The following is a 13,110-nucleotide window of genomic DNA, read 5'->3' as shown; positions in this document are numbered from 1 at the left end:
CAACTTGTTAGGCACCCCCCACTTTCTAAGACAGACAGATTCCCTGAGATGGCCTGGTTCTTAGGCTCTGTTACCTCCACACTGAGTTGAACCCTGTTCATAGCCATCACCTATTATTTAAAGACTTTTGTGTGTTTTCCCAACTAAATTATAAATTGTAACAGATAACGCTTTTCTCTTCTTTAGCCTGCCAAATACGTAAGGCACAGCATTGTGTACGCAAGAGCATTCAGATATGAACGAGTTAATTAAATGTTTAGCACCAAATCTGGTTTCAGGGCTGAAGAGTGCTGTTTAGAGTCATTTTTGCCCAGTTCACAGCCCTCAAGAATGCAATCATGAGACAATTAGAGAGCAGCACAAGAAAATCTATAATCAACTCCTTTCAGGAATGAGGTAAGGGCTGCTCCAAGTGTACTATCCGTCTGTGGTCATGTCTGTTGAGTGGGGTAACCAGCCTGCCGGCCCTCGTTCCTCGACCACACCCTGGCTGACTCCAGTATCCCTGCTCTGGAGACTGAGATCTGGCGGGACCCCTAGGCTCCAGCCAGTCGTCTTCCGGGTAAAGTGGCTAGTTTTGTGGGCTCCAGCAGAAAGGGGGTGGGTCTTTGACATGTTTCCCCCTCCTCAAATCCAGCCTCAAATGGGCCCGCCTGTCTCTCTTTCCAGCCCTGTGGTCAGCTGGCCCCTGTGAAGTCATCAGCTGCAAGACATTCCTCAGAGCCATTCCGCAATCAATCCTGGGGTCAACCAGGTGAGGTCTGGAGAGAGGTGAAAACCGGTACTGAAAGCGTCAGGAACGGGGTCGCTGGGAACTCAATACCACCAACCGGGTCAGAGCCGGGCCACTGAGGCCCAAGATCTAGGCCGCCAAACTCCAAACCGAGAGCGCCCCACTCCCACCCCGCTGCATTCTGGAACGCGTAGTCCCGGAACGGCCCTTTTCGGGAGCACGGAAAAAGAATAACAAGAGCAGGGCACACTGGGAACCGCGGCGCCAATGCGGGGACCCCCGGAAAGCGGATACGCGATGCTTCCTGGGATTTGAAGTCCTGGGTTTGCCTCCGCTGTGGAACCGGAGCCCCGGAGTCGAGTGCGGCAGAGCTCCTGGGCACGGCCTGCTGGGAGTTATAGTCTTCTCGGCCGCAGCGCCGAGCGTTACTGGGAGACCTAGCTGTCCAAGGACTACAAGCCCCAGAAGCCCTTGCGCAGGCAGGGGGCGGGGCGGGATGGAGGCAGGGGTGCCACCTCCTCTGCAACGCCGGGACCGGAGTGTTAGAACCGAGGGCCCGCAGGGGTCCCTGCGGCCGCCGAGATGCAGAAATACGAGAAACTGGAGAAGATTGGAGAAGGTAATTAAACCAGGAGATGTTTCTGCAAGATCTTCTGCAGACCCTTTGGCATTCCTTGCAGCGTTGGCTCCCCTACCATCAGCAGTATCTGCAGGCTTAGACCTCAGCACTGGCCGCAGTCCTGGACCCTGAGCTCAGGACTTCGTGCAGACAACAGTCCTCGCCACGTAGCATTTTCCGCAGACTCCCACTTCCAACCTTAGCGCTCCCTGTAGAACAGACCTCTCGACCGCGGCACTTCCTGCATTTCCCATCCCAGTCTCAGTACCACTCGCACAACCTCACCCCACCCCCCAGCCTGTGTTCTTGCTGCAGACCTCCAATATCAGCATTTCTACAGCCCCCCAGAACCAGACCAGTCTTCCTTTTTTCCAGAATCTCTGGAGCATCGCTTTTGTTATTGACCTTCTTACCCTGGCAGCCCAGACCCCTCCTGCTCACACCCTTGGCAGGCATCTTCTGCCTACTTGCCACATCCTCACTAGAAGCTCTTCATGCCTGGGGCTTTCACCGTGAATCCCTTTCCTTGTACACCCAGGAGGCACATCCTTTCCTTCTGGTGTGGAGGAGGTGCCCCATCCTTTCCCTCACCCCTGACCTCCTCCCCTAGGCACGTATGGAACAGTGTTCAAGGCCAAAAACCGGGAGACTCATGAGATTGTGGCGCTGAAACGGGTGAGGCTGGATGACGATGATGAGGTAGGCCTGAGGATGGGGTCAGGGAAAGGTTGAAGGTAGGACTGCCTGAGATCTGACTGTTGCCCACCTGGTTCCCTCACACATGTAGGGTGTTCCGAGTTCTGCCCTCCGGGAGATCTGCCTACTCAAGGAGCTGAAGCACAAGAACATTGTCAGGTGTGTAAAGGCAGGGCTGTCCTTGCCTGCATGGCTGGTGGGAACAGGTGGGGGCTTCGGCATGGGCTGGGCTAATGTTGGGATGTGAGGTGCAAACTTGAGCCCTTCCTTTCCCCTAGGCTTCATGATGTCCTGCATAGTGACAAGAAGCTGACTTTGGTTTTCGAGTTCTGTGACCAGGTGAAGGGAGAGCTGGAAGAACAGTAGCATTGGGAACGTGTAGGGGCCCAGACTGAGGTTAAACTCTGTCTCATTCTCCTACCCCATTCCATTTTAGGACCTGAAGAAGTATTTTGACAGCTGCAATGGTGACCTGGACCCTGAGATTGTGAAGGTGAGGAGAGTGGTGTCTAGGGGACTCCTCAAGGCTGGGGTTGTAGTCTATATTCAGTACAAGCCCTCTTTGAGCACCAAGTTTGGGCCCTGAAAAGGGACACTTTGGGGTGTCAGAGAATGAGAAACCATTTCTACCCTCCAGTGGCCTCTGATCTTAGCAAGCATAGTCATGTGACCTGAAGAACAACACTCTAACATCAGTGACTATTTACACTTGACAGGCAAGAAAGCGAGGCTCAGTGCGATACTGGCATTTATTCTGCAGACACTTACTTAGTGCTTCTCTGTGTGCCAAGCACTCTTCTAGGCCCAAGACCAAGTGCCTTGATTCAGGTTCCTAGGGAGCCAGGTTCCAAATAATGCTGTAGCACATATTTTATGGTGATGTGACAAGAGTGTGCTCAGACGCGGCCAGCTAAAGGAGGTCAGGATGGTCTGGGAAGGCAAGAAGACGCACTAGGCTGTAAGGTCCAGAAAGGTAGGAAGCAGGGCCAGCTTGTTCACTGTTGTACTTTGAGTACTGGGCACAGTGTAGGCAGGTCCTGAACAATGAGTGTCATATTGATCTGGGGTATGACAGGTGGATGGGGGTGAAGAGAGGCAGAGGATGAAGGGGGTGACCCACCCTTGGGCACAGCAGCAATATTGGGGTGTCTGACTCCCATCTCTCTTCCCCCTGCCCCAGTCATTCCTCTTCCAGCTGCTAAAAGGCTTGGGATTCTGTCACAGCCGCAACGTGCTGCACAGGGACCTAAAGCCCCAGAACCTGCTAATAAACAGGGTATTTACTTCTTAAGGGAGAAGGTGGGAGATAGGGGAGGCTGGAGCCAGGGGCTGGGAGTGCTAAGGGGACAGGGCCTAGCAGGAGGGAGATGAAGCCTGCACTAACTGCTAAGGCTCCTTCTTGTCCCCTTCCCATCCGCCTCAGAACGGGGAACTGAAGTTGGCTGACTTTGGCCTTGCTCGAGCCTTCGGGATCCCCGTTCGCTGTTACTCAGCTGAGGTGACTAGAAAGTGGGCTGTGGGTTGAGGGAGGGAGGCCCTCAGCTCCTACTAGGACCCAAAACAGCATTCTCCTTTCCTGTCTGAGCCTCTGCCTCCAAACTCTTTCTCCATCCTCTAAGTGTGTGGGGGGGTCCCTGTGGGTGGGGTCTCTTCCAGGTGGTCACGCTGTGGTACCGCCCACCAGACGTCCTCTTTGGGGCCAAACTGTACTCCACCTCTATTGACATGTGGTCAGCCGGCTGCATCTTTGCAGGTGATACTCTGGGGCTCTGCAGAGGCACTTTGCCTTCCATTTGGGTTGACAGGCAAGAACTGGAGGGTCCCATCTAGAGTTAGGGAGTAGGACCTTGGGGCTGGGGATGGAAGGTGTGGGGGTACCTGGGAGCGAGGGGCCTTAGTTCCCCTTCTTCCCCCAGAGCTGGCCAACGCTGGGCGGCCTCTTTTCCCTGGCAATGATGTCGATGACCAGCTGAAAAGGATCTTCCGATATCCTTCCATTTCCCTTCCTCTCAAACCCTCTGGAAGGGGACCGACCTGTGGAACATGCCCTACAGGGGGTGAGGATGGGATGGCCTTGGGCCAGGATGGTGGGGTCTGCAGGGCTCCTCCTGAGGGCAAAGCAGGGATAGCAGGGGTGCTGGACACCAGCCTATAGACAAGCAGTGCACTCCTCCAGATGAGCCATGAATAATTAGGATGTAGCAGACAGAGTTTTGTGAGAGTGGGGTAGGAACTGGTTCACTAGGACTGGACCTCAGGACTCAAGCTAGGTGAGGGAAGCTGGTGGGGCCACGTGGGGGGCCTCCCTCTGCCACAGGTGAGGACGAGGAAATGGATAAGAGGAGGCTGTGGTGGGGTGAGGAATGCCCCCTGGGAGGGGAAGAGACCCTCACCCTCCCCAAAAGTTGCAGACATTGCCATCTCCATGAATGATCCTTGACCTGGTAGACACACTTCTGGGGACACCAACTGAGGAACAGTGGCCTGCCATGACCAAGCTGCCTGACTATAAGGTGTGATGGGTGGGAGGAGCATGGTTCATCAGGGTTCCTGTTCTTTCTGTTCCTAGCAGCCTGCATATCCCCATGCCCCTGGTCTGCTTCTCCCTGCCTCTCCACAGCCCTACCCAATGTACCCAGCTACAACATCGCTGGTGAATGTCGTGCCCAAGCTCAATGCCACAGGGAGGGACCTGCTGCAGGTAGGTGACCAGAGGGAGAGGGTGGGGTTTTAGACACTTGCTCTTGTCCAGGGCAACTAGAGGAGGGCAGGCTTCTGGGCAGCTGACCTGTCCTGAACCTGCCACCACTTTTTCCTCCCTGACTCCAGAACCTTCTGAAGTGTAACCCTGTGCAGCGCATCTCAGCAGAAGAGGCCCTGCAGCACCCCTACTTCTCTGACTTCTGCCCCCCCTAGGCACCAGGACTGCTGGCCACCAGGCTGGGGTCTGGCCTTGTTTGAGCCCCCTCCTGGGAGGGGCGGGCCAGTGGGGATGAAGGTCAGATGCTGAGTTCCAGCTGTGCTGGGCCTGGCCAGGGTGGAGGTGCCTGAGCTCATGTTCGTCACTCCCTCTGTGGACTTTATTTAATTTCATAAATTGGCTCCTTTCCCACAGTCTGGCTGATGTGATGGTCCAGTGACTGGAAGGGTGTGGACTGGGGTCTCTGCTTTGCAGCCTTGCCTCCAGCTCAAACCAACCAAGGGTCTCGAGACTGGGAGATGGAAGCCATGACACCCCTCACTGCTGGGGTCAGGACAGCCTGTCCTTGTGCACATGTGCTTGTGCGCATCCCTTCCTTTCTCTGCCCAGATGGGTGGTGGCAGCATCTGAGAGCAAGGGTGGGCTTCCCCCAGAATGGGAAAGAAAGGGCCTCTCCTTGTGGTTGTGGTTCTCCATATCCCATGTCCCTCTTGTCCCTTTCCTCCTCATGCCCCCATACCCAGGCCTGCAGGCTGGGAAAGACCTAAAGCATTAGAAACACCCTACACACACTCCCTGTTTGTCAATTTTCCAATGTGTAGGTTGCAGTCAGAGAAAGGGAAATTGAGCCTATGACTGGGCATTGGTGTGCCCTTAGTGGCAGGAGGGGGAAGGAAGGGCTCACCCCACCCCCACTGTCTTAAGCTGGGGCCTTCAGTTTTTGTGGGGAGGTTGGGAAAGCAAGAATCATTTCCGTGGACAGGCTGTGTGCCATGCTTGGTCCCAAATGTGAGAAAGGGAGCCTTGGTCTACTAAGGCAGGAAAACAGCTGTACTCTTGGGAGTGGAATGGCCTCTGTCCTCTCCCTGTGCCCCACTTCTTGCCAGGCTCTGGGTCAGAGCTTTCTTCCAGCCTTACCTCCACTGTGTGATCACTGCCTGCTGCTAGCTCCTATCCTCACCCCTAAGTTCTGGGCTTGGATGGGGCCTGTCCTCCCTTCTCTGTGTGATGTCAATCTGATAGACTCCTTCACACCAAGGTGCCAGTGACTGATCTCTGCAACAGATTCATGGGGTTAGCTGGGGGCCAGCTTCCCTTTTCAGAAGCCATGTGCAGCCAGATAATGGCTGGCAGAGGACTTCCTGTGCCTGCATAGGGCTGACCTGGGCCTGACTCGTTTTCTCCCTATGAGAGGAACATCTGAGGCTGATGCATTAGAACTTTATTTGGGGTGAAGATGGCAAAGTTCTGTGCAGGCTGGTTATGTCCAGGATGTCAAGGCGTGGCCCTGAGGACATAGTAGGTCTAGAGCCGAGTGACGAGGTAGCAGGTGCGGTGGGAGGTAGAAAGAGTCTTGGTGACAGCACGTGGTGGGGTGGGAGGCCTGTGGGACAGACCACAGTGCTGGGGCCAGAGGCCTTCACACATGCTGCCTTGTTCTGCTCCTGTCCTCCTGGACTTGAACTTCACCCCTGCATTGGACCTGCCCCTCCTCCCTTGGCCTTAGGGGGCCATGTTGCATTACCTGGGGCCCAGGCTGAGGTGGGGAACTTGGGTTCCATGGCTGCCCAGCCCTTCCTGAAGCTGTGGGAGGAAGGAGAGGGTCAGAAGTGGGAGGGTTCCTCTTCCCAGGGACCAGCCAAGGTCACTGCACACCCCTTCCCTGCTTTTCTATTCCTCATGAAAGTAGGGAGGATGTTCTAGGCTTCAGGGAGGGGCCTAGCTCTGTTCTGTAAACAGGGGAAGCTGTTACCAGGTTGGTGTTGGAGTGCCTTTGGGAGCGCCTTCCGTTCCAGAAATAACCCAGGACCCTGTCTCGGAACACCTGAAGGCAAGCAGCAGGGGTAGGTGGCCAGTGCACACCTTCCAGGGATCTTAGTGGTGGACCCCTCCCCTGCCCGGGCTGGGGCCCTGGCCCACCTCACAGAGGTAGTCTAGGATCTCAAGGATGGTGAGCAGGCTAGCCCCGATGAACAGCCCCATCTGGCCACCAATGTCGCCTGTGGAGACGGTCACCTTTCAACTCAGCCACCTGCCCAGCCCACACCTCCCTAGCCCCAGGACTCTGCACACCGAGCAATGCCGACATTTCGTAGGCCTTCTTCTGCTCCACCGTCTCGTAGTTGAGGGCCTCAAAGAAGATGTCCAGGACCAGCACGTTCTCCCTGGAGGGGGGTAAAAAAAAGTCCTCGGATGTTCGCTGGACACCCTTTGGTGCCAAGAAGCCCGTGTGGATACTCTGGTTCCTCCCAAGAACCCTGGGAGGGGCATCAGCAATCCCTGGGAAGAAGGCTTAAGCAAGCAGCTGGTGCAGAGGCGCCCGCGCAGCCGCAGAGACCGGTGTCCAGCCTGGGCTCTCGCTCGGGCCCAGTCCGCACAACCCGCCAGGAACCCCTCCGCCTGCTCCGAAGCCTCCAGCCCCGCCCGGCTCACGCGATGTAGGCCTCGCTGCGGTTGAATTTCCGGGCGAGGTAGCGGGCGGCGGCGCGGCTAGGGATCCGCACCATGGAGAGCTCCTTGGCGTAGCGCGTGCTGGCGCAGGGGTTGGGGCAGGCGCACACATCCTTCCGCTGCACGGCGCCTGCGGGTACAGGCTGGGTCAGCGCAGACAGCCCTGGGGGCTCTGGGTCGAAGGCCGAGCCGGGTGCAGAAGGCGAGGTGGGGGAAGGCTCGTCCCTTACCCAGAGCTGTGCTGGCGCAGTTCTTGTGCTGCTGGGGGCTGCACACTGGAGCGCCGCCTGGAGCGGCGAGGGAAGGAAATGACTTCAGGAGAGGCTGAGTGGCCAGGATCAACACACACACACATACACGGACCCCTCTCGGCCCCTTACCAGGCATGTGCATCATTCGACAGCCACACTTCCGAGCCACGTAGCGGGTCTCACAGACCAGGCGACACCCCGTTAGGGTATAGGGAGGACTGGGCCTGATGCTGTTGCTGGGGTGACCCAGGGGATCAGAGGGCTCTGGCTCAAAGTCAGGGTCCAGAGAAACGGAACTGCAATCGCCCCAGGGAGGTGGCAGGAATCTCAGCTGTGGAGGGACAAGTTAAGGAGGCCCTGGGAGAGCGGAGTCGTGAGTGGGGGCCTGGACAGGTCTGGGACACACAGTTGAAGGTCTGCGGGGTTGGGGAGCGGATGGGCTGGACAGCTTAGGAGTGGAGGTAAGGATACTTGCTGTTGCTGACAGGACACGAAAGTCTGGTAGCCAGGGGCCACCCCGAAGCCCAGCTGGTCGATCAGGGGGGGCTCCTCCTGGCTGTGAATCTGCACTCGGATCCCCACTTCAAATAGGTTATCCTCTGTGGAACAGGGGCCTCTGAGGCCTGAGACTCCCCTCCCCCAACTCCTGGCAAGTCTCCTGCCCCACTCAGGCAAGACCTCCCCTGCAACCCTCTCTCCCCAGGATAGGGAGGAGCCTATCCTGTCCCTTTTCACAGGGAAGGCCTCCCTGGACTCCTCTCTTCTTTCCCTAAGCTTTTGCCCTCCATCTGTGTTCCCCCCGTCTGCATGTGTCCCTCCCCATGGGCAGACCCCCCTGCCCCTCACGTGTGCTCTGTACCCATGTCCCCCAACACAGCCAGACCCCCTCCCCCCCATCTCACAAATGTGCTCCATACCCATGTCCCTCCACACAGGCAGATACTCCTCCTGCTGCACATCCAGCATGACCTCCAGCCCATTGCCGGCACCACCCTTGGTGGTGGTGAGCAGCTCTGCCCCATCAATGCCAGAGTTAAACGTGTAACACTGCCCCATACGGGTGAAGATCTAGGGGTGGGCAGACAGGGTGATAGCCTCTCTCTCTCCAAGGCAAGCATGCAGGTTGTGTGACCCTCCTCATGCTTTATTTGGGTCTCTTATTTGAACACTGCAGCCCAAATCTCAATGCCCCTTGCCACACCATCCACTGGGGCACATGTAGTTGGACCCTTTGGTGGCCCATCCCTCCAACTCGTCCACTCCCCACCTCTCACCAAAGCCCAGGGCACAACCTGGAGGGCAAGTGTTTCTCTGACTACTGGGGTGAGAGGAGATGGGTCCAACCTTCCTCTGGGGCTGGCAGAATGTTCAAAAGGGAGAGGGGAAAGCAAGGCGGGGAGAGAGGTCTACTGCTCCAGAACAATCCCACTAGGAGACCATTGCCTGCCCCAGAAGCAGGGTCTCCACAGGCCAGACCATGGGCCTGAAGACAGGTTGGACTGCTTCCTGGGCTGAACAGAATGGGACAGGGGCTCGGGAGCCATGGCCTCTGTGCGCCAAGGAAGGGAAACCCTGGGCACATATGTTAGGGTTCCCTGGTTTTGGGGCATGCTGGGCAGGACAGACAGGGTGGTCAGCTCACCGTAGTGAAGTTCTCTGGCCCACATGGTTGACCACGGTAGCTGCAGTCCAGCAGCATGTCCTCCAGGGTGTGCCCAGCACGGGTGTAGAACTGCGCCATGTCGAAGGTGGGACTGGGCATGAAGCCGGGTGGCGCGGGAGGCCGGCCCAGGGCGCGCAGAAAGGCTGTGTGCTCAGCGGGGTCCAGGCCCAGCAGTGCGGGCCCGGCCCAGTGCAGGTCATTGGGCGTGAGGTGTGAGCGGCGCAGTGGGTTGATGTTGCACAGGGTGACAGCTGGAAAGGTGAGCTGGTGGCTTTCTCGCTCTTCCAGGGCCGTCTGGTGGTGGAATTCCTGGTAGTAGCGCACCCTCCCAGTCACCTGGTAGAGGAAGGCGGACACCGACAGGAGCACGGCCACGGCCCACAGCCCCCGGCGCACGGTCAAGCCGCCGGGCCTGAAAACATGGCCCAGCCCGTGCAGTGTGCAGCTGCTGGCAAACACGCAGATGTCTGAGGTTGACTTCTGGGTTTCTTCTGGCCCTGGGGGCTTCATGGCCAGAGCCTGGAGAAAGCCACTGCAAGGGCTGGGGGCAGGTAACCAGCCACAGGGGCTTGGAAAGAGAGAGAGGATGGGTGGGAGGGCTGAGATAGATTTGCGTGGCCAGGCAGGGGCCACTGCAGGTAAGGCAGGGGGAGGAGAGGAGAGGAGTGAGTGGGAGAGGACCCAAGGGTGCAAGGTGGGAGGTGCTGGCCTGTGGGCTTGGAGGAGGTGACCTGGCTGGTCCAGCTGAGTCTTCCCCAGGAATAGGCGGTAGCTCCGTTGGGCCAAGCACTGGGCTGGGGGCTCTGCAGCCAGGGCTAGGTGGGGTGCAGCCAGCCGCGGCAGCCAGGGGCTGCAGCAGTGCTGAGCTGAGCTACTGCAGAGGATTGAGTTTCAGCAGCAAGGGGGGCAAGGGGCCGGCCTAGTAGCCTGGGGGCGGGGGAGCTCCCTGAGGCCCCAGGCTGAGCCATTAGTGCAGCATGGGGGGGCCGTGGCTGTCAGAGACCATAGGCGCCAGGGGGAAACCACAGCGGTTCTAGCTAGGGCTTGAGGGGAACCCAGAGATAACTTGGGCCAGGGGGTGCCTTTGGAGCCCTCTAGATTACAGTTGCAGCCCCTGTATATCAGGCCCGAGGGTCAGTCACTGACCCTTGGCCTGGCTCCTCCCTCCTTCTACCTTCCCAATGACCTCACCCAGGAGCATCTGTTCTTTCACAAAGAATAGAGTTGGCTCTTGACCAAGCTGGAAAGTGGTTGGAACTTTGGCATCAGTAGCTCTCTTTTTTCTGTGCCCCCAGAGTCCCAGTCTCCACTGGCCAAGTCCTACATCCAGGGCTTGGCTATTTCTTGAGTGTCCCCTCATCCCTAAAGAATCAGACCTCACCTCCTCACAGGCTTTCCTGTTGAGGAGACTGGCCTCTACCATGATGGGTGTGGACTAACCTGCCAACCCCCAAGTAACAGGTGTGCTCCACCTGCCACGCTCCCCCCATGGTAGCATGGGTGTCCCACTTGCCATAAGCATCTTACAATGTGATATCCAGGCCTGGAAAATGCCCTCATTCTTTTAAATGGTTGCCTGCCACCCTGTCAGGTGGACACAGCAGTTTATTTTATGGCTGCCCTATTGATGAACACTGGGGTTCCCACCTTGCTGTCAAGAGGCCCCTGTGTTGGTAATGTGACAGATGAAATCAAGTTTCCCCCCGGAGTCATACCATTTTGCATTCCCACCAGTAACATGGCAGTGTGCTTGTTTGCACTGGGCTTTGAAAGCTGTCCTAAAGAGGGCAGGGTCAGTGCAGTTATTTGACCAAAGACTTCTGATGAGCCAGAGGATGGGGTGGGTATCAGGGTGGGGAGGACTCCTGGGGCAGACATCTCCAGAAAGCAGAGTTGCTGTTCCCAAGGTCACAGACAGAAGGCCTGAGGTACAATAGGGTGTCCTACTGATCCATGGCCTTGCCAAGCTCAGGGCTACTCACACAGAGGAAAGCCAGAGCCTGGTCCTTGTCAATGTCAAGCTGTGCATATGGTCAAATGCTCACACGCACCATTTATTTGAGAATTGGGCGACACTTCCTTCTATGCCTGAAAGTAAGCAGGCTCACCTCCATTAATTTATTTATTGAAATTTATTTCTACTCCATCTTCCTCCAAAAAGTATTTGAGGCTGCCAAGTTCATTTTGGTGGACTTTGGCCCTGAGTGGTTAAAAAATGGTTCCACTAACCAAATGGGAACATACCACACTAGGACTGCCTGCTCCACTGAAGGGACCATAAGCTTTGCTGGGTAGGGACTATCCTCATTCCTCACTATAGACTCAGTGGCAGAGAAGTGCTTAGTTAATAAATAATTTGGAAGGGCTGAGTGAATAACATGGTTTATGGTGTAGATGCAACAACTTTCCAAAGCTACAGTATTAGGATTTCAACAGCAGATTATCCATTTAAACTCTTAAAACAGGCTTTTGGCTTGACGCCCATAGCACAGTGGTTACAGCGCCAGCCACATACACCAAGGGTGGCGGGTTCAAACTCGGCCCGGGCCAGCTAAACAACAACTGCAACAAAAAATAGCCAGGTGTTGTGGTGGGCACCAGTAGTCCCAGCCACTCAGGAGGCTGAGGCAAGAGAATTGCCTAAGCCCAAGAGCTGGAGTTGCTGTGAGCTGTGATGCCATGGCACTCTACTGAGGGCAAAAAAGTGAGACTCTGTCTCTAAAAAAAAAGACAAAAAACAAAATTTAACATGAAGTATAGAATATAAATTTCTTAACACAATAACTAAGAAAATGCAGTGAAGGCTATGTTAACCAGTTTGATGAAAATATTTCAAATGAATAGCTGGGCGTTGTGGCGGGCGCCTGTAGTCCCAGCTACTCGGGAGGCTGAGGCAAGAGAATCGCTTAAGCCCAGGAGTTGGAGGTTGCTGTGAGCTGTGTGATGCCACGGCACTCTACCGAGGGCCATAAAGTAAAACTCTGTCTCTACGAAAAAAAAAAAAATTTCAAATGGTATATAAAACCAGCACATTGTACCCCAGATTGCATTAATGTACACGGCTATGATTTAGTTAAAAAACAAAAAACAAAAAACAGGCTTTCAAGATCAAGCACAGCCAAGCACCTGATCTCTACAGACCAGTGGAGCCTGAGGCTGCGGTGAGGTTACACACCAAGTGCAGATAGCATGGCTCTTCAAGCTTGACTAGTCATGAGGCTTCACTACTTCCCTAGTAGGTGGGAGGTTGGAGGGCTAGACTCCAAGAAGCCACTCTGAAGATGTAAGCAAACATCCAGAATCTGGTGTCAGAAGGTATCTTGGGGAGTCCTCAGATGGTGGAGGGGTTAGGCAAACAACCTGGTGGTGGAGGGCAATGTGGACTTGTGTGGCATGGGTGCCCTACCCTGGACTGTGCTAGGGAGGCGTTTAGTGGCAAAGCAACCTGAAGCCAGCCCTTGCCTAGAGATGCAACCTTTGATCAGGAAGCAGGGTATCCAAAGGGGGAGGTATGGTTCTGCGGTAGCTAGTGCCAGAAGTAGCATCTGGTCCCAAACCATGCTCACAGAGGCTAGGAGTCCCACCCTGGCTCCTGCACTCACACCTGAGCTGCTGCTGCCTTCTCTAGGCTGGCCTCTCTGCAGCACCAGTCTGCTCTGTCTTTCCTGTGCCTCCACCCTGAAAGATAGCACTGCCTTCTTTCCCGCCAGATAAATCAGAAATGGTTGGCTAGCAGTGAAGGTACAGCACAAGCAACTCCCCTACCCTGGAGAGCAG

General features: G+C 56.0%; 2 protein-coding genes across 5 annotated transcripts; one reads left to right on the top strand and one right to left on the bottom strand.

Annotated features, from left to right (window-relative positions):
- Positions 1–1,222: 1,222 nt before the first annotated feature.
- CDK5 (cyclin dependent kinase 5) lies at positions 1,223–5,165 on the top strand. 4 transcript variants are annotated; one of them, XM_053609666.1, is made up of 12 exons: positions 1,223–1,352; positions 1,963–2,051; positions 2,140–2,207; positions 2,327–2,387; positions 2,485–2,541; positions 3,229–3,324; positions 3,472–3,546; positions 3,705–3,801; positions 3,965–4,035; positions 4,502–4,561; positions 4,669–4,749; positions 4,878–5,165. In XM_053609666.1, exons 1-12 carry the CDS (start codon positions 1,316–1,318, stop codon positions 4,962–4,964), a joined length of 879 nt encoding a protein of 292 aa, XP_053465641.1. In that variant the 5' UTR covers positions 1,223–1,315; the 3' UTR covers positions 4,965–5,165. The 4 variants fall into 4 exon arrangements, with proteins under 4 accessions (XP_053465641.1, XP_053465643.1, XP_053465642.1 ...); XM_053609668.1 differs by lacking the exon at positions 4,502–4,561 and having other exon boundaries at positions 3,965–4,105; positions 4,621–4,749; XM_053609667.1 differs by lacking the exon at positions 4,502–4,561 and having other exon boundaries at positions 3,965–4,105; positions 4,618–4,749.
- A 1,010-nt stretch (positions 5,166–6,175) lies between these two features.
- ASIC3 (acid sensing ion channel subunit 3) lies at positions 6,176–13,065 on the bottom strand. The gene is made up of 12 exons (XM_053608380.1): positions 12,936–13,065; positions 9,313–10,207; positions 8,588–8,738; positions 8,142–8,269; positions 7,800–8,001; positions 7,650–7,706; positions 7,402–7,549; positions 7,042–7,133; positions 6,889–6,968; positions 6,722–6,793; positions 6,494–6,552; positions 6,176–6,352 (listed from the first exon to the last, which is right to left on the bottom strand). Exons 2-12 carry the CDS (start codon positions 9,841–9,843, stop codon positions 6,274–6,276), a joined length of 1,599 nt encoding a protein of 532 aa, XP_053464355.1. The 5' UTR covers positions 9,844–10,207; positions 12,936–13,065; the 3' UTR covers positions 6,176–6,273.
- Between the last annotated feature and the right edge of the window lie 45 nt (positions 13,066–13,110).

Source organism: Nycticebus coucang, chromosome 11 (assembly GCF_027406575.1).
Source record: "Nycticebus coucang isolate mNycCou1 chromosome 11, mNycCou1.pri, whole genome shotgun sequence".
NCBI classification, from domain to species: Eukaryota; Metazoa; Chordata; class Mammalia; order Primates; family Lorisidae; genus Nycticebus; species Nycticebus coucang.
Note: the sequence above shows the minus strand (reverse complement) of the source record. Positions and strands in the feature narration are given on the sequence as shown.

Coding starts and splice junctions, on each gene's coding strand:
- CDK5 (XM_053609666.1), top strand. CDS start 1,316: ATGCAGAAATACGAGAAACTGGAGAAGATTGGAGAAG. Junction 2,388..2,484: donor TTTTCGAGTTCTGTGACCAG/GTGAAGGGAGAG, acceptor ATTCCATTTTAG/GACCTGAAGAAGTATTTTGA. Junction 4,750..4,877: donor CAGGGAGGGACCTGCTGCAG/GTAGGTGACCAG, acceptor CCCTGACTCCAG/AACCTTCTGAAGTGTAACCC.
- ASIC3 (XM_053608380.1), bottom strand. CDS start 9,843: ATGAAGCCCCCAGGGCCAGAAGAAACCCAGAAGTCAACCTCAGACATC. Junction 7,550..7,649: donor CTGCGCCAGCACAGCTCTGG/GTAAGGGACGAG, acceptor CTGTACCCGCAG/GCGCCGTGCAGCGGAAGGAT. Junction 6,969..7,041: donor CGAAATGTCGGCATTGCTCG/GTGTGCAGAGTC, acceptor CCGTCTCCACAG/GCGACATTGGTGGCCAGATG.